Here is a 25071-nt window from a genome sequence, read left to right on the forward strand (position 1 = left end):
TCTGTTATCAGGTTTATTCCCAAAGCTTGGCAGTTAGATTATGATAAAATCTTACCCAACCCCTAGCCTTTTATGAGCTTAGTGGGCTTTATGTCTAAGTATCTTTGTTATCCACGTACCCATTTTTCCTTCAATTTCTCCTTGCACAAGGATGTCCTTGACCGCTGTCGTTGGGACAAATGCTGTGATTTCTGACTGTAGCACATACACTCAAAATGCCTTCAAAGCTTTGACTAGTGCATATGCTTGTTTCTCCAAGATGTTATATTTCAGCTCAGCATCCCTCAGGACTTGGCTGAAGAAGGCGATGGGCTACTCATAACCATCTTTATTCTTCTATAGCAAAATTGTAGCAATAGTATGTGGAGGAGAAAAATAAAAGATATAGAAAGGTGTTGAGTAGTCAGGGATGATTAGTACCGTGCTTCATCAGAAGCTTCTTTAATTCTAGTAAAAGAATCTTGAGAGGTAGGGCTCCATTTGACTTCATTTTCCTTTTTAAGCATATCTGTAATACCCTTCACTATTTCAGCATAGTTGGGTATGAACCTTCTCAAGAAATTGATTCTCCCCAAAAAGACTTGGACCTATTTCTTATTTCTGGGTAGAGGAATGTGACTGATAGCTTCGACTCGCTTAGGATCAATTTTCACTCCCTATTGTGCTACTATGTGTCCTATTAGCTTTCCCTCACTCAGGGAAAACTTAGTTTTCTTTGGATTCAAAGATAGTCCATACCTCCTGCATTTCTGAAAGGTGAGCTTCAAGTGGAGGATGTGCTCTTCATTGGTCTTAGAGAAGACTATGATATCGTCCAAATATACCACTACAAACTTGTCTTGCTCCCCTACAAAAGCTATATCCATAGCTCTCTGAAAAGTGGCCCCTGCATTCATAAGACTGAAAGGCATGTGAGCATACATGAAAGTTCCCCAAGGGGTGGTGAAAGCAGTCTTCTTCTGATCATTAGGGTGGACTGCCACTTGGTTGTAACCAGAGAACCCATCCATCATGGAAATTCTAACTGATCCCACCACCTTCTGCAATATATAATCCATCTTGGGCAGTGGGTAATTGTCTTTCAAAGATGCCCTATTAAGGTTATGAAAATCTACACATAACCTTATTTCTCCATTCTTTTTTCAAACTGGGACTAGGTTGGCCACCCATTCTAAGTACCTTAAAGGCACTATGATTTTAGCATGTAGAAGTTTCCTCACTTATTTTTCAATAGAGGGGAGTAAGAGTGGATTAATCTGCCTGAGCTTCTGCTTGCATGATTTTATTCCACTCTTTAAAGGTATCTTATGATGTATGATGTTAGTATCAAATGCTTTTAAATCCTCATAAGACCAATCAAAAACATCCTTATAGTTTTTGAAGAGATTTAAATACCTTTGTTTGTACTATGAGGGGATTCCCTTTGATAGCTTAACCATCTAGGGTTCATCTTCTGAGCTGATATTTCAATCTTCTCCTTGTTCGTCTATCTCCGAAGCGATGGTATTGGAGGCTATGTCATTCTGGTTAGATAATATTTCCAGTGGAACTAGCCCACGAGGAATAATATTCCCCTCGAGTTGTATAATTTTCTCTCGGCCACTATGTTCTCCCACAAAGTTGGTTCTTGATCTGCCTCTGTTTCCTCTTCCTCATCAATAGTCGAGCTAGTGAACTCCCCAACTACTTCTATAAACCGTTTGATTTGCTCATCATCCTCAAATACATGTCAGTACTTAACATTATCAAGTATAGAGGGTCTATGTCCGACCTCCAACTCGTACCTAAGAAGGGGATTTTGAGGAGATTTGAAATTGCTTGCTGCTACAACAAGGGAATCAACCATTCTATTTTCTTCTCTGGGCAAAAATTGGATATTAAAGGCCAGGAATAAGTTATCAATTAAATCCCATACTTCATTCTAGTAAGTCCTCAATCTAGGGTGTTTAGCCTGGCACTAATTTCGGTTCTGCTTTACAATCAACTCGGAGTCTCCATGTACATTTAAGCATTCAATATTCATATTCCTTGTTGTTTGTAGCCCAAGGAGAAATGCTTCATACTCTGCCACATTGTTGGTTGCCTCAAACTCCAGCTTGAATGAGAGGGGTATCAAGTTTCCCTTAGGACTTACAAACAATACTCCTACCCCATTTCCCTCTTTTGAATTCACTCCATCAAAGTATAATTTCCATACTTTGTTTTTATTTGTGTGCTAGTCGTCTAACTACATCGTGAGATGTACTTGTGTTTCTTCTAAGATGGTCTCATATTCTTCTAGGAACATGCAGGAGAGGTCACTTTCTTTTCCATACACAGGAGAGTTCCTAGAACCTTTAGCTGGGATCACAGTTTTTACAAATCTGGACTCTCTGTACAACCTCCTTTCTTCGCCTCCAAAAGTGGGAATAATGGCATAAGTTAGATCTATTTTGATAAAGTCCCCCACCTTGGAACCCCAAGACCTAGATAGGAGCACACCGAATCTAGGGGGAATATCTGCCACTCTTCACAGGGTTTTGAGCCAGGTTTACCACCAGATCTTTTATCATTCCCAAGCATTTGACCCTCTTGGAGTCAAAGGAGTATAGGTCCTTGTAGGGTCTGGTGATCTGCAAGCCAAGTTGTTCCATCACGGCTAAGGGCACGAGGTTATGCGAGGCTCCAAAGTCCAACATACAATGGTGCAATAAGAGTTCATGAATTACCAGGGTCACATAGAAGGGTGCAGTGGAAGGATCAAGTTCTTTGACATGAGGCCCAAAGACAACCATTGGTCTCTCTTCTTGAAGGTTTAAAAAATCATGGACCAGTATTGCAGTGGATGGGAGCATGAATTGGGAGACTTGAGCTTTATAAGTGGGTTGTTTTATAAGTTCAGTTAGGGGAACAAGTATTTTTACCTTCTCGAGTTCTTTCTGAAGATTGAATGCAGACCGATCCTTTTCTATACCTCCCGGCTCTACCTCTCTTTCTTTATTGCCAATCATTTTTATTATAATGGGCGCCTTCTCTTGTGTATGTTCCTCAGAGCTATTGCATTCCTTATTTAAGGAGGCTTTTACTTTGGGTGAGTCGGGGTTTAGCTTCCCTTTTCCTTTATTTAACAATGGGGGAATGTTTTGGGGAGCAATTTCCTCTTGCTGTTCAGGTTCCCTCAACTTCTTTTTTGAAGATCTGAGATCATAATTTCCATGTATTTGTGCTTGCATGAAATCCGCAAATTGTTTAAAATAATCACCTATGTCCTCCTCATTTACTGTTGCCTCTCTACTAGGGTTGAGCCATGTTTTCACGTTCTCCTTCAGAGAAGGAGGAATACAAGCTTCCTTGTGTCTCATGTGTATCTAGTGTTTGTTCACCTGGATCATCTTCTAAATATAGAGGAGGAGGGATCTGATCAAATTGATCATTTCTTTCCCTTTGAAGTATCTGCAGGTGTTCGGTACTATGGGTTGTAACCTCATTTGTTACCTTGAACATTCTGTTTAGGGAGACTCTTGTTCTCAAGCTCAAGCTTCACCACCTTGTGTGATAAACTCTTAATAATCTTATCCATTTCTTCCCACTTCAGATCTGGTAATTCTTTACCTTGACCAGAGGAGGATGCTTCTTCTTTCCCCCTTTTCTTCTCATGAGGTTCATTCTTTCCTCTTGACTTCCCCGTTGAGGTGAAATTTTCTTCCACCTCAAGAGCATCAACTTGGAGTTGATCTAAAGTACGAGACTTCCTCTCTCTCAGGGTAAAGCCAAATTCAGACTCAAGGGCTCCCACAAATACTACACGAGCAACAACTTGAGGAGGATTTATCTCAACAGGCAGGTTATTATACTACTTATTGAATCTTTTTATGAATTTTGAAATATCCTCTTCTGGCTTCTTCCTTATAGCATTGAACTCTATGAAGACATACTCATGATCTCTCTGTTCACCCCACTTTTGTGTGAAAGAGTTTTCGAGTTCTTCCTAGGTGGTGATGGATGCATTGGGTAGGGATTTAAACCACTTTTTGGCTTCTCCATCAAGGGATTGCACAAAGAGTCTCAGGACCACATCCAGTTGTTCTACATTTAGATTCTCAACAAAAGCACAAAAGGTTTCAATGTGTCTCTGTGCAGTGTTTTCATCTTCCCCATTGAACCTAGGAAAAATATTTAGGTAGTCCTGAGGCATAACACTTAGGGGTTGAGGTAAATCAAGAGGGGCATATTTATTCAGTAAGAAGCTTGGAACAACCATCTGGATTAATGGGGGAGGATTAAGATTTACAAGAGGAACTTGGGCCAAAACCATAGTGGTTGGAGTAACCAGGCTGAGAGTTATGCGATTGAGTGTATAATGGATATTGCTATTATTAAGGAAAGCTTTACCTTTTTCAATCTCAGGAGGAGGAGGAAATGAAATGAAAGGAGTCATAACTGAGATTTCTTTCTCTTCGATCTCTGATTTGGGGGCACGATGCTCTATCTCATCTTCTGCAGGGTATGTAAGGACCTTAGGAGTAAAATTTGAGTAGTGGATGGCAGCGCATTGGGAGCTGGAGGAGGAAGCTTCAAAGAACGATGAGACAATAGCACAAGTAGTAGGAGTTTTCTCCTTCCAGACTCTCCTGAAAATTATATTCTCTAGGTTAGATACAGAAGGGGTTTTCTGCTGAGAGGTGTCTGAGCAAGTGTGAGGCTTTCTAAAAGTGAGGATGATAAATGATAAAGAAATTTGTGGAGTTGCCAAGGTGATGAGGATGCAATTAGAACGTCTTCTCTCACCTACGCAAAGAGTGCTTAACTTGTCGTATTCCAAGGGGAAAATCCTTCAATACGTTCCCTGACAATGGCACCAAAAGATGTTGTCGCTTCCAGAGACAACCTCGGATTGCTTACAAGACTAGTGCCTGGTAACATCTAGATTTTATGTGTCTTATATGATCTTCAAGAAACCAGAGACATCATATACATTTTATACACATATGTAAATACAAATATACAATAAACAACATGGGTTGGTTCCTTCATCCAAGGACATAAGCCATGTATTTTTGGTATCCTTTCACATATACAACTCATAGGAATATAGGTATAAACTAGTGGAGGCTGAGTAATTCGAGGACCTACAATTTAATCAACTTTTGCAGAGTAATGAAAGAAGAGAAGGAGATAGACTAACTCATCACATAGAGCTTGAAACATCAAGAATTCTACACTTGTCTGAGTTAAAGATAGACATAATGGATGAAAGAGGATTGGATGCTGTGATTCATGGAGTGCACTTTTAAAGATATAATCTCAAAGATACATATAGGCATGTGCATTAACAAATCAATACAAATGAATCTGTAAGAACATATGAAATATTTATGGCAGCTACAATTACATGAAATGAGAGAGGAAATGTGAACATAATGGAATTTAACAGAGGTAACATATTGTAGTACTTGAAGGTTGGAATCACCACTATTTCATTTATATCTTGAAAGATGCAAATCTGGAAGTCATACAGTTTCAAAAATAACATGTAGTTTTTCTTTAGAATTCAGAACCTTTTCTAAGTGTTTCTTCCTCCCTTTTATAAGGAGAGGGAGAACATGAAAATTACAAAATATCTCAGGCTAGAACTTCCAGTAGCCTTCATGACTAGTTGTCTTGGCGTGCTGGCTCTGTCACCTCCAATTATTACAACAGAAAGATACTTTTCTTGGAAATAAAACAGAATAACAATATCAATAAAAAACAACAAAACAAAATTAACAAGTGAACTGAAATGATGGTCCTATAGAAAATATCTCCACGCCACTCTCTTTGTTGGCCTCTGGTTCAACTAAGTTTCTGCTACATCATGCCTCATGCTCTCTCGGTCGGTTCCCCATTGCTTTCGGTCTTAACAATTTTGCTTCTTCTCTCACAAGAAGTGGGAGTGGTCACCAATGACGGTTACAACAGATTTTGAACACTGCCTCCAACTCATCCGTCCCTTCTTACATTCTTTAATAAACTAATAGAACCAATCGTTCCCTGTGAAACAATCATGCAAGTGTATCAGGGATCAAGTAGTTTGGGAGCTTTAAACTGAACATAATCCATAAAACTACAATCACGGATCTCCTTTGGCCCTTATGCCTTAAGCCCGGGGACTTAGGTGAAAACTGCAAGGTAGAAACCTGGAAACTCAAGGCCTAAGCCTTTTGAAGCTAAAATTCCTTTAGCTAGGTCGGGGGCAATTCTTATATATATCGCATTGTAACCAGTCACAATGCATAATATGTAGGACCAAACTATGTATGCACCTAGGCCCCTTTTGCAATATCGACACTTAGAGATCGGGAATCTCTAATCCTTGCCTCTGGTTGCACCCTCCCAATTCTTGCAATTGCGATATGCGACGTGGTTTGGCCCACGTGGAAAGAGGATAAGGGAGGGCCAACGCAAAGGCTTTAACACATGAAAAACCTTTAGCAACTTCTCCACCCATTCGTTGGTTTGAAACATAAAGTGCACATAATCATGCGACCCGCCGTATGCCACTTGTCCGCCATGCTTCGGGCCCATGATATTGGGTGTTTCCCCAATATGCACCTTTATGGAACGTCGATTACGTACAGCTCCATGGTTGTGATCGCCCCCTACTTCTTAGTCCTTGGTTCTTTGACTCATTCTGACTATGTGCTAGTCCCCTTATCGGAGCCCCTTAATCAGAGGATTGTGATTGGAGGCTTCACTACGGAGTGGTGCGTTGTTTCGCCAATCATTGATGGCCGATTGATGATGTCATCACTACCACGTGTCACTTCTTGATTGTTGACATGTATCACCCAGATATGCTCCCATAGGTCCCTGAAAAAGCTAGATCAACGTAACACGTGTCCTCCGCACGGCCACGTCATGATGATGCCAATGCCATGTGGATTTATTAGGACCAATAATTCTCTACCACGTGGCCCCTTGGAGGAGAGAGAAAGGGCCCACTTGCCCTTGGTTTTTTGCTGCCATCCTTTATAAAATTATTTTTGGCCCTCCCTGCGCTTTACCACTCACATATCACAAATTGCGATATCACAACTTTTTGGAGTTGTAAACCTGTCCACGCGCCGATTCGCCGATCGTCGATGTGCGATGCCCTGGACCCGCCAATCACCGATATGCCTGGACCCTAAAACCCCCGATCACCGGTATGTGATATCAACGATCGTTGATCACTGATATGCCGATATCTCTTGACTACCAGAACCTCCAATCTGTGATTTGTGATATTGAGGATTTCTAATCTCACTACCCTCCCCTGTTGCTGCCGGAAACTCCGATTGTGATTTGCGATGAGCCTTACCCTTGGTCTTTTTCTCTTTATTTTCTGGCTTTCAAAGGGTAGCTTCAATCTGCTCTAACTTTTGGTCCAGGAGTCCATTTTTGGACTTCCATGTATCGTTGGAAAGCTTATTCCGAGCACTATCCAGTGGAGAGGGTCTGATTTTTCTGTGAGAGCTTTTGTGGCTTGGAAGATGGCTACAAAATTCTCGTTTCTTTTGTCCTCTTTGTACAATTGGAACTCTGTTTTCAGAAGGTGACAATAGATTGAAAGAGAGATTTGGTTCAACCCAATCTATGCTGGTTATATGATGTATTCTATCTATGACTCTTGACATGTTTTCATAAGTTATTGAATGGTTGATGAATTCATGAGCTAACAAGTGTTATTGCAGCTAGCTAGAGAGGACCTAAAGCCTTCTTGGTGATTCTCGGATGAAGATTATCATTTTATGATAAGATATGATTTCATGAGTTGTAGCTTATATGTTTACTATATGTTTGACAAAATGTCTATCATGGATTAGGCATGTCTAACTCAAGTTATTGCTTGAGTTTGATTGATTAGCATTACCTTTGATTGCATTTTGGAAAGTTACAGGCAATTTTGGGTAGTGGTCTGGAGTCTGGTCTAAAAAAGTGGCGCAGATCTTGGAACCATTGTCACTGAACTCATGAATTTCGATCATAACCGCATGGAGGCAGGCCTAAGTGTGCGATTGGGACCTCATAACCACACTAATGTTGTGTTGTGTGTACAGTTGGAGAGTTTCCCCAGTGAAACAGAGTTCTAAGTCAAGCTTTGATGATTTGGGGTGGTTTGCAGCCTCTTGAGTGATCTGTGGTCCCAACAGGGATGTAAGTTTGTCATCGATTTGTCGAACCCACTTCTATAACTAGAACTTGAAGGTCGGGTCATATCATAGGGACACTTGTCTCATGTTTACCCTGACGAGCTTGTAAAAGTGGGTAAATGTGGGAGGGGTGGTTACACGAGATTGGCCTTGCAATCACTGTTATGCAACCAGCTTACAAAATAGGAGAAAAGAGAGATCAACGACTTCAAAAGCAACCTCTTAGAGGGGGCAACCTCCTTTACATTACCCAAATGAACAATTCTTAGATGATACAAATGACAAAACCTCCTTTCTATATATAGGACTCTAAGAAGTCACAATATAATTAGAGACGACATAACAATAATAATGTAAAGGCGCAACAATAACAATAGTGGGCTTCTATGGGGCACAATAATAATAATATGGGGACAACATGGGCACAACAATAACAATAAGGGGCTATAATGACAATAATAATTAGGGAATACATTAGTATTATAGGGACCTAACACAGTCCTTTACCACTAGCTCCCCTATCGCTACGATTACATTGCTGGGGCATTTTGCACCAATAGGAAAGAAGCTCGATGAGATAACGAAACCCCAACAAACCTATATTGAGGGGATTATGACTAAGAAAGTTGAGACAGATGAAAGGTTAGAAGATACAAGGAATTCGAGACAAATTGAGCCAACACAGATAAAAAGACCAATAAACTACAAGTGCATAAGACCACCTCCAAGTAGCAACACCTACTCGCCAGGAAAACCCAAGGTGTAGGTCATAGAGTACCCCCATAACAATTAAAAGGAAATCTCTAGACTTGAACCACACAAACTTAGAGTAATAACAATAGATAACAAGAGTCAAGAGAAAATTTTGTAACTTGATAGTGTTATCCCACTTAGTTAGAGACGACAAGGTTTCAGACAATGAGTGCAGGCTGGCATCACTGACATCTTCCCCCTTCAACTCCAATGACGTCTACAAAATCACAAGGCATGAAGTCTATGACTGTCCAGGTTCTAGCTCTGGTCCATAATCCAATGTCCTAAGCAAGCAATGGTTCCTAATAGGCTTAGAAGTCAAATTGGGTTGCATGTAATCGAAAGTCACTACTATTGCATCACTAGAGGCAAGTGACCCCTTCTTAGGAAAGGGCTAAGAATCATGCTATGGCTTTGCAAAAATCCCTCCATGCATGAGCCCGACACTAACAAACAACTAAGAAAATAATCACACCAATAGTGTGGAAGGAGTCTAAGCACACTATAAACTTTGGAGAGTATAGTATGCTACAAAAGACAAGAGAGTTGCGAGAGGCTTAACATCGTACTGAATGAGGAATAAACTTGTATGCATATGCATGTAGCGAGCTAGCCACGTCACCCCCTCTTAAATGCAGTAAGAGGCGATAAGGTGGCGTTCCATTACCATGTCGCTTATCACCCCAATCAAAAAATAAAACTTACAAATTTAAAAGATAAAACAAAACAAAATAAATATAATATCTTACCCTAAGCTTTAGTGTCCCATGTTTCAACAAAAACTTGTGTCACAAACCATAAGGGTGTAGGATAAAGACATTATACCATTAAACCATGATAACTTAGGATGGAAAAAATTATAGCTATACAATATTTTAGGCAACAAATGATTGAAAAAGATTGAAAGGTAAAAAAAAAATATTTACCTATTAATCATAAATTAATATAATTTAAATATAAAATTAAATATTGTATATTATAATGTTAAAAAAATTAAAATAATATACAAGTTAATATGTTTTGTATTTAAATATTTTTTTGCTAATAACAAATTAATATGATTTAAATAAAAAAATGGAATTGTTTTTATTGTAATGTTTTTAAGAAATTACGTCAATAAATACTAAGGCCCTAGAGGGATCAATCTTTTTATATCTTAAGATATTTGCATATCAAGAGATTTGATCCTTGTTCGATCCAAAATTAAGATGGATCTAGGCTGGTTTAATTCCCCCTTTAAATAGGCTATATTCCATATGAATACCATGGTCAATATCATGGGTTCTCATAAACGAACTCAAAAACCATTAGTAACTTGACCAAGTCAAGTTTACCTTAACTACCCAAAAAAAATTAATAAAAAAATAGTAATGTAATTTTTTTTTGTATAGGTGGGAAAACCTATCATAACTCAGTTGTCAAACCAGCACTGAGGACAACTATCTCTAGATGCTAACCCTGAATGCACGCTGGCTCATCACCATTATTCAAGGAAAACCACACCACCTGGAATAACAGTGCTGGCTAACACTGCTGCTGGCTCATCACCATTATTTAAGGAAAACCACACCACCTGGAATAATAGTGCTAATCGTGAATGCAGGGTGACTTATCACCGTTATTCAAGGAAAACCACACCACTTGGAATAACACTATCACCGCTATTCAAGGAAAACCACGCCACTGCTACCTGTGAATGCAGACTGACTCATCAAGTTATTCAAGGAAAACGTTATTCAAGTAAAACCACCCCACCTAGAATAACCCGCAAAAGTTATTCAAGGAAAACCACGCCACCTGGAATAACATTGCTAACCGTGAATGCATCATGTTATTCAAGAAAAACCACTGACTCATCACGTTATTCAACGAAAACATTATTCAAGTAAAACCACCCCACCTAGAATAACCCGCAAACGTTATTCAAGGAAAACCACGCCACTTGGAATAACACTGCTAACCATGAATGCAGACTGACTCATCACGTTATTCAAGGAAAACCACCCCACCTAGAATAACCCGCTAGTGGTCCATAAAGGGGCAGACTTTCACTCTTCTCAGATGTGGTCTTGGAAAGTTAACCTCTTTCCTTACCTCGAAGAAGACGAGCTCTTAACCAAACAAAAACAGTTTTAAGACATACTCAAAACCCTAATAATGTAAAATTTTATTTTAACATATAATTATTTTTATTTTTATTTCTATTTCAAATTTACTTTAACTATTTAACAAAAATAATAAAAAAACAATAACATAAATTTAGCACAAAGTTATTTTTATTAAAATGAATAAAAAAACAATAACATAAATTTTATAATTTAGCACAAGGTTATTTTTATTTTATTTTGTTTTAATGGAGTCAGTTGACAGTACAGCCTCTCGTCCCACTGATACTGGTCAGTATATTTTAATCGATATTATTTTTTAAACAAATTTGTATCTTAGAATACATAAACAAAGTTCTTTATAACACAATTTTATAATATATTTTACTTAATTAAACGAAACCATATCTTCAAATTCAGATTCTTATTATACACGATAAGTTTGCTCCCTTGTTAATTTGCTGTCTATTCCCTGCAACTCATAATTTGATCGCTGGGTTCGGACTCCATGAAAAGGAAATCGTGCTCGCTGGATCCCTCTCCCAAAAATTCTAGTTTGACCTCGAGTAAAGAATCGCCGAGTGCACCCAAAAAAAGCGCCAAATGTTCGCTGTTCAGTATTCGTTGTTCATACTACTCTGGCAAATGTACGCTTTCATGGCTTTGGGGTCAGAGTATGGTTAACGTACATGGCTTACACGTAAGCAAACGATATCGGGAAGGGTTATTAACGGCGTACAAGTTTTCAGTATCTCCGTTAAAGATGTAACGGGAAGCTGTTAGGTTGTCCAGCCGACAATTCATTTAATCGCTTTACTACTTTGCGGTACTGGCGGTATTCGGATTCGTGCAGACCGGTTTACCGGACGGCCAAAGATGAAGGTGTTGGCGGTATTCTGCCACCGAAGAAGGATTTCCTGCATTGAAACCCTTGGTCATGGCGATCCATCTTCACCTTTACCGGATGTTACGATTTTGGATTTGGAAGCTGTCATTCTCTCCAAAATTTTACGAAATTCACGCGCTGGACGAAGATAACAAGAAGAATTCCTTCCAGATGAATTGATAAGGTGGCTTTCTTTCTAAGCTATAATAATTTTTCTTTAATCGGTTCGTTCTCTTTGAAATTAAGAAAATTCCCAAGGCGTCAGATTTTGTAAAATTTGGCAGTTTTGCTAATCTGCCTTACCTGGAATGCTTTATTTTGTTGCAGTTGACTTATTTTCTACTCGCAAAATACATGCTTCTATTTTCTTTTTATCATTCTCGCGATTGCTGGTTTTGTTGAAATGCGGCCGTCTAAGGCTAGGCGTGTTGCATTTGAATATGGATCGTTGCGGAATTTATATCTTACAAATATTTTATCGACTTTCATTTAGTTCCGTTAAATTTGAAGGATTTCTGAAAAAAATTGTGGTTTTCTTGTTTTCAAGCCAGCTCCCAGATATGGCCATTGATATACCTGTAATGTGAAGGGTTTTATTGACGGCCGAGTTCTTTTAAGGAGCCTTCTGTCTGCTTTTACTCGGTCTGTGGTTTGGAGTGGACGGCGGGTTTTCTCTTCCGGGGTTTTCTTCCTCATGGTGAATAAACCCTTTTTTGGCAAAGACAGAGTACAATGAATGGTTGCCAGGTGCATGGCCATTGATATTCCTGTAATGTGAAGGGTTTTATTGCCGGCCGAGTTCTTTTAAGGAGCCTTCTGTCTGCTTTTACTCGGTCTGTGGTTTGGAGCGGACGGCGGGTTTTGTCTTAGTGAATTCAAGAGATTTCCTTCTTTTTGGCGAATAAACCCTTTTTTGGCAAAGGCAGAGTACATTCAATGGTTGCTAGGTGCAGATTTGTTCAAGTGGTTGCGAAATGACCTGTGCATGTTGAGAAACTTTTGTCTTCTTCGTCTTTTCCAGCGCGAAGACTCAGATCGGAGTCTGCCTTGGCTTCAGGTAATTTCACCTAGCCATATTTCGTAATAACAGCATTCAGTACTATGCTATGGAGCTTCAAATTCGGTTCTGAATAGTCGGATCCATTTATTCCCACACGCGCTTACAAGCAAATTAATATTGAAAGTGTAATTGTGCCCTCTCAAAGTTGAAATATGCGGACCAGGAGAGCATGTTATCCGACCCCTTCAGACGGAATTACATTCACGATAAGACCTTCACGGCAGAAACAGCCAATGCGGCAAAATCCAGAGAAAATTGTAAAGCAAAAGTGGAGAGTTCGAAACTGCTCCGGTCCTTTTGACAGTCTTCATGACGATATTTTGATATCTATTATGATAGCTCTCAGCTCTTCGGCAAACTCTCCTGCTGATCTTGTTAGCACGATGCTTACGTAAGTCGTCTGGCCGTCCTCATTCTTTCATGAAAGTAGGGCTCATTCTTATCCATTATTTTTTAATGACTCAGTGTCTGAAACTAATATTCGGATTTTTTTACCTTTATTAGCAGTTTCAGACTACATTGTTTTCAGTTAGTTTTTTTTTTTTGACATTTATCAGCAGTTTCAAACTACATTTTTTTCAGAAATTTGTAAAGAAGCAGTCCAATTAAATTCAATTAAACTCTGTAGTTATTTTCCCTCTTTAAGTTAGCTTACAGGATTTTCATTCATGTTAAACGGTTTGTCAAAAGTAATATATGCTAAAGTATTATACTAAAAGCTTTACGATCAGAAAGTCGGGTTTGGGGTGCTTGGGTTGATGTGGTAGTATCTTCCCTCATTGTACTGTGGTATTCACATGGTTTGCAATTTTGGTGTCATGCCTCCTGGCCCTCTTTTGGCCCATGGCAATTTTGGTGCCCCTTTGTGGGCAATTTTTGGTTGATCACATTAGTGTCAAACCTTGTGGGCTCTCTTTTGCTTATGGTGAATTTCTATATAATGTATGTAATTACAACCCATTTCTACAATCACATATCATTGTGGTAGGATTTACTTCGACATTAATGCTTATTCTATAGTATAGAATGCAAAGTAGCCTAAGATCCTCTTTGAAAGCGTTACTCTTGCGTTTGAAATTCATGGAAAAAAGACAGACATCTCAATTGTGGCATGTTTTGTTACTTACAGGTGCAGAAGGTTCTGTGCAACTGTAACGCTTCCTCAGGTGCTTGCCCATGCTTCCATGATGGCTCTTTCAGTAAAAGCTTCAAAATGGTCAGATGATGCTCATAGATTTTTGAAAAGATGCGCAGACGCAGGCAATCGGGAGGCCTGTTACACACTTGGCATGGTAGAACTGATGAGACATGCATATGTTTAATATAGTTTTTTGGACATTCACTATTCATTACTAGGTACATTATTTTTGGTTCTGGTAGACCTGTGGGATTTTACAACAATTAGCCCATGTTCGATTCTCAATGCACTATGTATCTGGCTTTACCTGTGAATCCCAAGTGACATATCCCACGAGTTTTGATTCTGCCTTAGCCGAAAAAATGGGTGGATTCTATCAAAAAAAATTGTTTTCTGATGCGAGGAAACGTATTTTGTCGGGAAAATTTTGTTTTTGACACGATCCCATTTCATTGATATGTACACGCAAAGACATCAATAGATACTCGGTTTTTAGTTATCGAGACTCGAGCTCTTTGTTTCTTCATTTCTCTTGTTCTCTTATGAGATATCTGAATTATCTATTGATTGATTTTTTGCTGCACTGTGTGCTTGTATCAAGAACACCCCTTTCCATGTTTTTGCCGTTTTAGTACTACTGATCTGCAGTCTCTAGGCTATAGGTTTCTTGTGTCTAATGTGCTGTTTGTTAGTATGGGTTTTTTACTTATTTTTCTTATGTGGATCTCTGCATACTCAATTAATTAAAATGTCTAGATTATCATATATTGAATTTCGAGGTCCCGTCGGGCTGTGGTCCTGGCGGCATTGAGCCCTGGCCCATGACTATGTATATGAGTTGACAGAGTTTGACAGCCGCCACATTAAAGTCGGTTCACTGCGTAAATGTGAATACATAGATTGTCTCAGTATATTGTGATTAATTGTTGTATTCAAAGAATGTACATTGATAGAACTTCTTAATTGCAGATTCACTTCTATTGCCTCAGGAACAGGATTTCAGGTCTGGCCTTGATGGCAGAGGCTGCAATTGCATCGCATCCAGCTGCTCTCCATTCTTTAGCTGTTATACAGTTCAATGGTAGTGGAGGATCAAGAAAGGATAAAGATTTGAAAGCAGGAGTAGTTCTATGTGCGAAAGCAGCAGCTCTTGGCCAGGTAGATGCGATGCGAGAACTTGGCCATTGCTTGCAGGATGGCTACGGGGTGACGAAGAATGTTGCAGAGGGAAGGAAATACCTTCTAGAAGCTAATGCAAGAGAGGCTGAGGTTGTTAGAGAACCATCTATGCAGGTTTCTGTTGATGCCAAGCGACAGTCTCGCATAATATGCAATGGAGCTTATGCCCATCTAGAACTGCAAAGTCAGTCTCTGCTAAATAAGTTGGGTGGTTCTCTGTTGCGGGGCCATGCTTCTGTTAGTGACCAGTACTCTGTTCAAAGGCTCATTGAAAGAGATGACTGCTCATCCCTTAGTGATTTTGGCTGCAAAACGCTGCCTTTAAATATTTATGTGGCTAATGCATTTCTTGTGGATTGGTTTGCTGCACATCCACCAGAGTTAGGTTTAAGATTATGTTCTCATTCAAAATGTGGGCGACCAGAAACCCGAAGACATGAATTCAGAAGGTGTTCTGCATGTGGTTCTGTCAATTATTGCTCACGTGCTTGTCAAGCTATGGACTGGAAACTCTATCACAGACATCACTGTGCACCAGTGGCAGATTGGGAGGAACATGAAGAAATTGATATAGACGAAGAAGATAATATTGAGGATCACATCCTTGCAGATAACTTTGATGACTCTTAGGGGCTATCCTCAACACGTTTCTTTTTTAACAAACTTGATTATGTAGCAACTACTTTAGTTTTTTGGTGCATGTTTTGATGTCAAGAAAAGCACCTGGGTATCATTTCATAACATATATGAGAGCAGAGTACCGTCTTTGGTAGCTTTAGCAACACTTCTCTTGATGCATGCACTTGGGAGCCAGATCGTCATTCTTTGTTCTGCAGGTCTGAAAATTTTGAGATACAGTTAGCTTCATTGTTGGCCATCAAAGTCTTCTGTTGTGGTGCTTTCTGTTTGTAAAAGTGCGAGGATTTTATATGCCTACGAGTGGAGCTGCAAAATGCTTGGCATCGTGATTGAATTGATGCCATTCTAACAGTCATAGACGATCAAATCAGGCCAAGTGAATCCGTTGGTATTCCATTTATATGTGCATGCATGGAATTCTATTTTTGCAACCTTGTATGCACAAATGCTCGTATATCTAGCATTTACGGTTTCCCAGGTTTCTTTAATAATACACTACCATATAAAGTCCGATACTCTTTTGTGCATATAACATAGATGTTTGTTGCATTTTACCACTTGCATTAGCTGTTAAATTAATTTGTGAGAACTGTCTAATAATGTTTGCCTTCCACAGTTCTATATGATATTTTTATTAATTTATTGAGTTAATTTTTGTACCCTCAGTGCAAGCATTTCATGTATTGATGTGACGTTTCGAAGTACCAAGCATCAGACCTATTATGCAAATGCAATGTGGGTGCTATATAATGCTGACTGGAACGTAGAGACATGCCGCCACTTATCTGTATTATGTGGTCGTGTCTTCTCTTCTGCTGTGAGGGCTCTGCAATATGGTTTGCATGCAGGCAAAGGCAGTACATGCAACAATATTAGAATATAACCGGAAGGAACATGAGACAACTTTATATGCAAGAATACACGAGGGTGACAACATGTACAGGGTTTTCACTTTTAAATTGAATTCTTAATTTTCACTACCGAAAACTTCGGTGCAAACCAGAGAGCCATGAAAAAACGTATCTGAAAATTTCTGTGAAAACCTGAGAGCCACGAAAAACTTGTCTGAAAAATCAGGGAACTTAATATATCGTCTCAAATCTGCGCATCCCTTGAGAAGTAAGGGGTGAAGTGTGAAAACAAATAATTGCAAACGAGATCTGATTTTACGTTTTGTCTTTTCACAAAAAATTCTGCTAGTTCTATATATTGGCACTTATGTTTTTCACATATTTTATAGTTTCCCTTACATTTTTTCATACATTATGTTGTATATGGATACCATCGCATCCAACATGTATTGGAGTCATGCAAGTGAGAGCATGAACGTTCACACACTATAGGAGAGATGAGAGATGGTAGAGTAGTGCATGAGATAAAAAATTCGAGGTTGAGAAAATGTTGCCACCTTTTCTCTACAAGAGAAAGTATCTTTGTTATTGATACAACAAAACATAGTTTTCAAAGCCATCGAGAGTTATGGCAGGGCTTTTGTCTTTGAGCTTTTTGAAAGGTTGGTTACTTTGTGAGCTTTGATTGATTTTAATTTAAAATTGTAAAATTTTGGAACAAAAGATTGTTGTATGGAGTGTTGTTTTTAATAAGAGTAACACTCCATTATTGGGAGTTACCATGTGTAGTCGGTAGCAAACACATAGTAGAGAGAATGAAATCATCATTGCTCAGTGTTGTACATGATGGAGATAAGATAACATCTTCCTCTTCTTTTTTTCGCTTTTTGTTTTGTTAAAAATCAACGATTTGTTTGTTTTTTGTTTCGTTAAAAATCAACGATTTGTTGTAACCGGTTAAAAATTAAAGATTTGTTATAACATTGTTTTTAAGTGTATAGTTTAAGTTTTTGCCCAAAATGTAGAAAAGTTAGACAACATTGTTTTTTAAAAATCTCAGCCGATTTGTCTTGTGCTGGTTAATTTTTTTGCCATAGAGAGTTGTGGGTTACATTTATTTCAACCATGGTTGATTTACATTGGCTTCTTATGTGACAGGTTTTATAGCAACCAATAATTGGAATGTAAAGTGGCTTCTTATGTGACAGATTTTATAGCAACCAATAATTGGAATGCTCTATCATTCCATGGGTGAACTTTATTATGGCATGGGGCCAATGATGAGCTTTTTTGTTACAACCAATTTGTCTTGTGCTTGTTGATTTCTTTTTAGCCATAGAGAGTTGTGGGGGTACATTTATTTCAACCATGGTTGATTTACATTGGCTTTTTATGTGATAGATTTTATAGCAACCAATAATTGGAATGTTCCATCATTCCATGGGTGAACTTTCTTGTGGCATGGGGCTTCATGTTAGCACGTGACAGTCGAGAACACATGTGAGACTTTTGCAAATTGATTATAAACACCAAAATTCTAGAGGCTGGAGTTGGTGATGAGACTTGCTTTCATATTGCTTGTATTTTCCTACACTACGGGTGTGTGGGTGGCTTCCAGAGATTTGAACACGGGTGGGACTCTTGCAAATTGATTCCAAACACCAAAACTCTAGAGGCTAAAGTTGGTGATGGGACTTGCTTTCATATTGCTTGTATCTTCCTACGCTACGGGCGTATGGGTTATGCCTCCAGAGATTTGAACATGGGCGGGACTCTTGCAAATTGATCCCAAACGCCAAAACTCTAGACGCTGGAGTTGATGTGACTTGCTTTCATATTGCTTGTATTTTCCTACACTACGGGCGTAGGGGTGATGCTTCCAGAGATTTGATCACGGGTGGGACTCTTGCAAATTGATTCCAAACACGAAAACTCTAGAGGTCGAAGTTGGTGATGGGACTTTCCTTCATATTGCTTGTATCTTCCTATGCTAGGGGCGTATGTGTGACGCCTCCAGAGATTTGAACACGGGTGAGACTCTTGCAAATTGATGATGTTTAGGGTTCAAGAGACCAGAGTAGCCCTTTTTCACATTAGGTGTATTTCGCTGAGTGGGCTAGGTGGGGACTTAAAAAAAATGTTGCAATAATGTAGAGAAACACTATAGGTTGTGAACGAGCATTTGTTTTTTGAAGCTCTATTTATCGTAATAGCATTGAGAGAGACATTTGGAAATTTTATTTTCCCAAAGTCTAATTGAATTTAATTAGAATATATTGTCACCCTCCAATTTCTAATCTTGTTATAGGGATGTAAAGGGAAAAACATGTGTGTATGCAATTTTATTTGTGTATCTCATATTTTATGATTATTGCGTGATATTTTTGCCCTAACTTCTTTATTCAAAGTCCAAATTAGATGTTAACTATGTGTTAGCAAATGATTCAGACGAATTTTGACATATAGCGATGGCGAATTTTATTTTCTTAAAGTCTAATTGAATTTAATTAGAATATATTGTTACCCTCCAATTTCTAATCCTTTGTTATAGGGATGTAAAGGGCAAAACATGTGTGTATGCAATTTTATTTGTGTATCTCAGATTTTAAGATTATTGATTTTTTTGCACCAACTTCATTCAAAGTCCAAATTAGATGTAAACTATGTTTTATAGGGATGTAAAGGGCAAAACATGTGTGTATGCAATTTTATTTGTGTATCTTAGAGTTTAAGATTATTGCTTGATTTTTTTGCACCAACTTCTTCATTCAAAGTCCAAATTAGATGTAAACTATGTTTTAGCAAATGATTCATGACGAATTTCCTTCATGACATATGGCGATGTTTTTCATTGCCCAATTAAAATATTTGAAATGTTACATTTGAAATTTGTTTCCAAGGCAACATGTATTATTTTTTGAGATTAATATTTGATGTTCATTAGATGGGTAGTCAACATAAATGGATTGGGTTGATTAGTGTTTTATTGAGGTACTAAAAACCTAATTAGATGTTGTCATGATGCTTATTTCATGAGCATGATAAACCTTATTGTTATACTTTTAAGTTAATAGAGAATATCAATCATTTTCTTTGAAGGTAGCATGTGTTGCATTTATAAGTCATAGGATCAATTTTTTGCTATAAAAATGTTACATGTCTTTATAGCGATGAAGACATATTTTTTTAAAACTCATATGTTGAAGACATTGTGTGCTGTCACAAAATTGTTGTTGGATTCATAGGTAGCAAGTAGTTAACTTTAGTGCAAAGGTTCAACACCTAGGGGAAGAAAAAATGCTTGGACCTAGAGAACTAAGTGTCTAAGGAAGACTTCTAAATGTCATGTTGATCCAACAATGAGTGTAGAAAGATTTTGTACATGATAATTTAGAAAGCACTATGTTTATGCTAGTTAATACATGGAACCGACTCAAAGGTTGATATGCGAAAAATGAATTTGTTAGGGAGAGTAAGTGCCAATAAGACTTTTTGATATTATGACAAATGCATTGGAGGAACATAGGGTTAGCCATATTTTGAATTTGGAGCATGAATTTGTAGGAATGCAAGATATACTTTGTATTAGACTAGGACAATGTACATATGGGTTAAAATAAGACAAACTTCTCATTATGGAGTGGTGTTGGGGATAATGACCATTTTGATTCGATCATGAATAGTTATATTGAATGATGTAATGTTCGCACGTGTTATGAGTGCCATCAGATAAGAGGAAATAAACACATCAAGTGTGTTTAAATGACATGTGAATGAATGTGGGGGAAATGAGTGTTGCATCCATATGTCATATGGTATACAAGAATATGTGAGGGTGTCTGACGTTGTTATGGATGAATCCCACTAAAGTTAGAAAAAGAAAGATCCCAAAGTTCTTGGGTTTTATGATACTTTTATTTGGTAATCAATTAATGAAACAATGTATTGAGGTTTTTGTCTCATTCTTCTAAGGGTTTGGATTCATGGTGAGAAACAGAGAGTTTTTCCTTGATCGACTAAGGTTCAATTTCATGAAGGCTTCATTTGATACCCCACTTGCCCCCCACAAAAAAGGTAGTAGTTACATGTGCGAGACATACATAACATTACTCATGGACATATGTGGACCAAAGTTCACTCTTATATTCTCCTTAAGACCTACCAAATTGAAATAACATGTATAGGGTATGATTGATCAATTAATCTTACCTTCATAATTCATGACCTTGATTTAGGGATATATTATTCTTCTTGAGATTTTTTTTGACCATCTATTACATTCGGAGGTTTGGATCCTTTTTATAATATTAATTTTGGGAGAGAAGGTAGAATCCTCCAAAAATTCTCCTAAAAATTAGGAGATTCAAGGAAAGCTTCATCAACATTGTTCTTGTTCTCCATTTCAATGGACTCAACTCTAAGAAGTTGGTAAAAGGGTTTTGTGCTTATAAAGAAGATAAAAATCCCTAACTTGTTATTCGAGTGAAGGTCATTGATTTTCAATGATTTATTCAATGACAATTCATAATATGTGATGAAAGGAGATTTTGGGGTATACCAATTTCCCCTTTCTTTATAAATTTCAATCCTGAGGCTTGTGGGTTATGGCCCACAAACCTATCAGAAGCTTAAATTGAAGCCTTAAGCTTTTTAAACCCGGGACCATACAATTACCAGGATACAGGTATACACAGCATACACGGAAACCCCGCTCCGAAACACTTAGCTGGACTTCAAATATTTATGCACCCGCGTTCATAAATTGTCGGGTCTGCACTCCCGGTCCATCGCCTTCCCGTTGTGCTCTCCATTCACTGATCTCCAATCGCTCTTAATTGCTATTGGCACATCGGCCCATCGCATATCGGCATTCCACCACGTCGTTCCTTGACCTCTGTCTAATGCGATTTGCAACTAAATCTTGACCATTGATTTGAATATCGATCCGATGGTTGTTGATTCAACCAATCAACAAACTTGCTCGACAGATCCTTCGCCGTTGATCTACACTTCGTGGATCCAACAGTCCATGATGATTTCGGGTGGACAAGTAGCACGAGGATTACCCGCCCGAAAAGCGGTTTCCTCTCTCCTCTTCGTTGCTACATGTCATGATGTGTATGGAATCAGATCTAATCAGAAAAAATCGCTTACGACCTTTCTTCCACTCGAAATCCACTTATGGTTTGAGAAACCACCTCTTCGCTGGTCATCTTCCGCGCTCTTCCACCATGCGATGACCATTGATCTATGAGATCCAACGGATCTGATGCATTCTCCATCTGTTTCCTCCTTGACTTGATTTCACTTGCTTTTGATGGATTCTACGCTTTAATCCAGTTCTGCTTTGCCATCTCTGTTCTCACGACACACCATACAACAATAACTTGCTTAACATTTGATCGCCATTGATCCTTACAGTGATCGATGGTCGATCAAACCCGCACACGGAATATTCAGCGTATTTAAGAAACAACACACAAGACGCGCAAATTCACACTGAAACACACACTTTTATATTATACACAGCATAGTTACATTCTAAGGCATTTCAGCGTTAGGCACAAGTTCTCCTTCGACTACATTGTATCTATCTCTGTTATACAATCTCTATATTACTCTTTGTCTCTTATTGAACATGCAGGTTCATCAATATATATATATATATATAAGGAAACATGGATTGGATCACTGTGAAGGATCTGATCACATCCTTTCCTCAAATCTTTCAACTAATCTCTTTATATGCATACACATGGCATATTACATGTAATTAAGTCTTCTAGAGACTTATCACTTCCATCATTTTAGCCCTGTTTTAACAGAATTTGTCCCCTGTCTTGTTCCGATCGTCCACGTCATCCTCCTTGCTCCGCTTTGGATTCCTTCTTTAATTATGAGTGCTCGGATGCTCCTGCATAAATATGTTGCTTCATTGGTTTGTTGTTGGAAGAGCACATCTTGAGAAAATGGGTCTCAATGAATTGGAAAGTGAAGGGTTTGATTGATCTTCGTTTGGGTGCAAAAACTTTCTTCAAATAATAATTTGCTTTACCAAAAGATCAAGAGGTCTTTGAAGTGTCTCCTTATTTCTAAACTCAACAAGGCTTTGGATAAGCCGTTGGATGCCCATTTTGACCTAGTAAATGAGGATCTCACCAAGTGTTATAGCATTATCTGGTCATCATTGGCCATTAATGACCCTTTTGACCAAGATATTTCCATTTGACCATTTTTTGCTCCATGTAATGTGCTTTTAAAAGTATTTTTTACCTTGCATATTGAATTTTCCTTAATGAAAGAAGTGTACATATGTAATCAAGGTGAGTGTGCATTTCAAATTTTATCAAAAAAAAATATGGATGCATTATTTGATTTCTCGTAAGAAGGATTATAGTTTTCATGCATTTGTTCAAGTCTAATTTTTGTTGCCAATGAACTTAACCAATGTTTAAGAGTATAAATGGGGTTTATATGTTTTTTGACCATCTATTACATTTGGAGGTTTGGATCCTTTCTATAATATTAATTTTGGGAGACAAGGTAGAATCCTCCAAAAATTCTCTCAAAAATTAGTAGATTCAAGGAAAGCTTCATCAACATTGTTCTTGTCCTCCATTTCAATGGCCTCAACTCTAAGAAGTTGGTCAAAGGGTTGCGCTTATAAAGAAGATAAAAATCCCTAACTCGTTATTCGAGTGAAGGTCATTGATTTTCAATGATTTATTCAATGACAATTCATAATATGTTGCTTCATTGGTTTGTTGTTGGAAGAGAACATCTTGAGAAAATGGGTCTCAATGAATTGGAAAGTGAAGGGTTTCATTGATCTTCATTTGGGTGCAAAAACTTTCTTCAAATAATAATTTGCTTTACCAAAAGATCAAGAGGTCTTTGAAGTGCCTCCTTATTTCTAAACTCAACAAGGCTTTGGATAAGCCGTTGGATGCCCATTTTGACCTAGTAAATGAGGATCTCACCAAGTGTTATAGCATTATTTGGTCATCATTTGCCATTAATGACCCTTTTGACCAAGATATTTCCATTTGACCATTTTTTGCTCCATGTAAAGTACTTTTGAAAGTATTTTTTACCTTGCATATTGAATTTCCCTTAATGAAAGAAGTGTACATATGCAATCAAGGTGAGTGTGCATTTCACATTTTATCAAAAATAAATATGGATGCATTATTTGATTTCTCGTAAGAAGGATTATAGTTTTCATGCATTTGTTCAACTCTAATTTTTGTTGCCAATGAACTTAACCAATGTTTAAGAGTATAAATGGGGTTTATATGTTTGAGAAGTGGTAACCTACCATCTTAGTATCCTTATGTTGGAGCATTGCATTGAGAATATAAACTTGGATATTTTGGGCATTTCAATCTATAGAAACCCTTTTCTTCGAAGTTGATTCTCTTGCTCAAAGTTGGGACCTAAATCCTTATTGGTTTTTTGGCCCAAATATGGCGAAGAGTTTGAAGTGGAGTTGAAATCTATTCGTCATCCAAGAAAGCAAGAACTTGAGGTCTGGTGATGAAGGTGCTTACAATAGATTCAAGTATTATATTGTTTTTATATTTGATTTAATATAAAGATCTCACCCTTTCCCCCAAACCCTCCCCACAATAATTGTAAACTTCATTTGATTAGTTGTTGATTACATGATTTAGGGAGGAATTGGTCACTAGAAATTAATTAATACTATTTAGTTATAAGTGGTACTTGAATTTCCATATGCTTATTATTCTTGATTTTTGTACTTGATCATTTGAGGAAGGTTATGTTTCTTATGTGTACAAATTTGAAAAGGAGTTTGGAATATTGGGACATTTAGGATCGTTCAAGACTAATCATGAAACACTACAAAATATATCATCCATATAATTATAAGCATCATTCTTCATACATTATTGTTTGCATTGACATATATAATGATCTTGAAAAATAGCTATAGTATCTTTTATTTTCTCTACCATTGATTTGACCTTAGTTAGTCGTGGATTATTCCTTATCACATAATTGATGACTCCATCAGGGAAGAACTCCACTAGTTACTCCTTTTGAGGTTTACTTTCTATGCTTCCAAGCCTTAGGATTGGAATTGATTAGTTCATTGTGTTTTGTTCCTTGTTTTGGTGGTTGTAGAAGCAATATATAAAAAAATTCCAAAACCTTCATATTTTTTTACATTTTCACGGTCTTATATGCACTTGATTTTATGGATAGAAGTGCACATAAATTCCTTTCCTTATGTAAAAGCATGCATATAATGTGTGTTTCTTAAAGGAAAGCATGTGGCATCCTTGT

At 37.9% G+C, this 25071-nt stretch overlaps 1 protein-coding gene across 3 annotated transcripts; it reads left to right on the forward strand.

Annotated features, from left to right (window-relative positions):
- The first annotated feature begins 11495 nt into the window (after window positions 1-11495).
- Window positions 11496-16425, forward strand: LOC149186266 (F-box protein At5g50450-like). Of its 3 annotated transcripts, XM_089410949.1 has the most exons (5): window positions 11496-12078; window positions 12446-12951; window positions 13100-13345; window positions 14084-14246; window positions 15062-16425. In XM_089410949.1, exons 3-5 carry the CDS (start codon window positions 13107-13109, stop codon window positions 15899-15901), a joined length of 1242 nt encoding a protein of 413 aa, XP_089267075.1. In that variant the 5' UTR covers window positions 11496-12078; window positions 12446-12951; window positions 13100-13106; the 3' UTR covers window positions 15902-16425. The 3 variants fall into 3 exon arrangements, with proteins under 3 accessions (XP_089267075.1, XP_089267074.1, XP_089267073.1); XM_089410948.1 differs by having other exon boundaries at window positions 12442-13345; XM_089410947.1 differs by having other exon boundaries at window positions 12446-13345.
- Window positions 16426-25071: the final 8646 nt, after the last annotated feature.

Source organism: Pinus tabuliformis, chromosome 3_1 (genome assembly GCF_031772625.1).
Source record: "Pinus tabuliformis cultivar Carrire ecotype Pingquan chromosome 3_1, CPIR1, whole genome shotgun sequence".
Classification (NCBI taxonomy): domain Eukaryota; kingdom Viridiplantae; phylum Streptophyta; class Pinopsida; order Pinales; family Pinaceae; genus Pinus; species Pinus tabuliformis.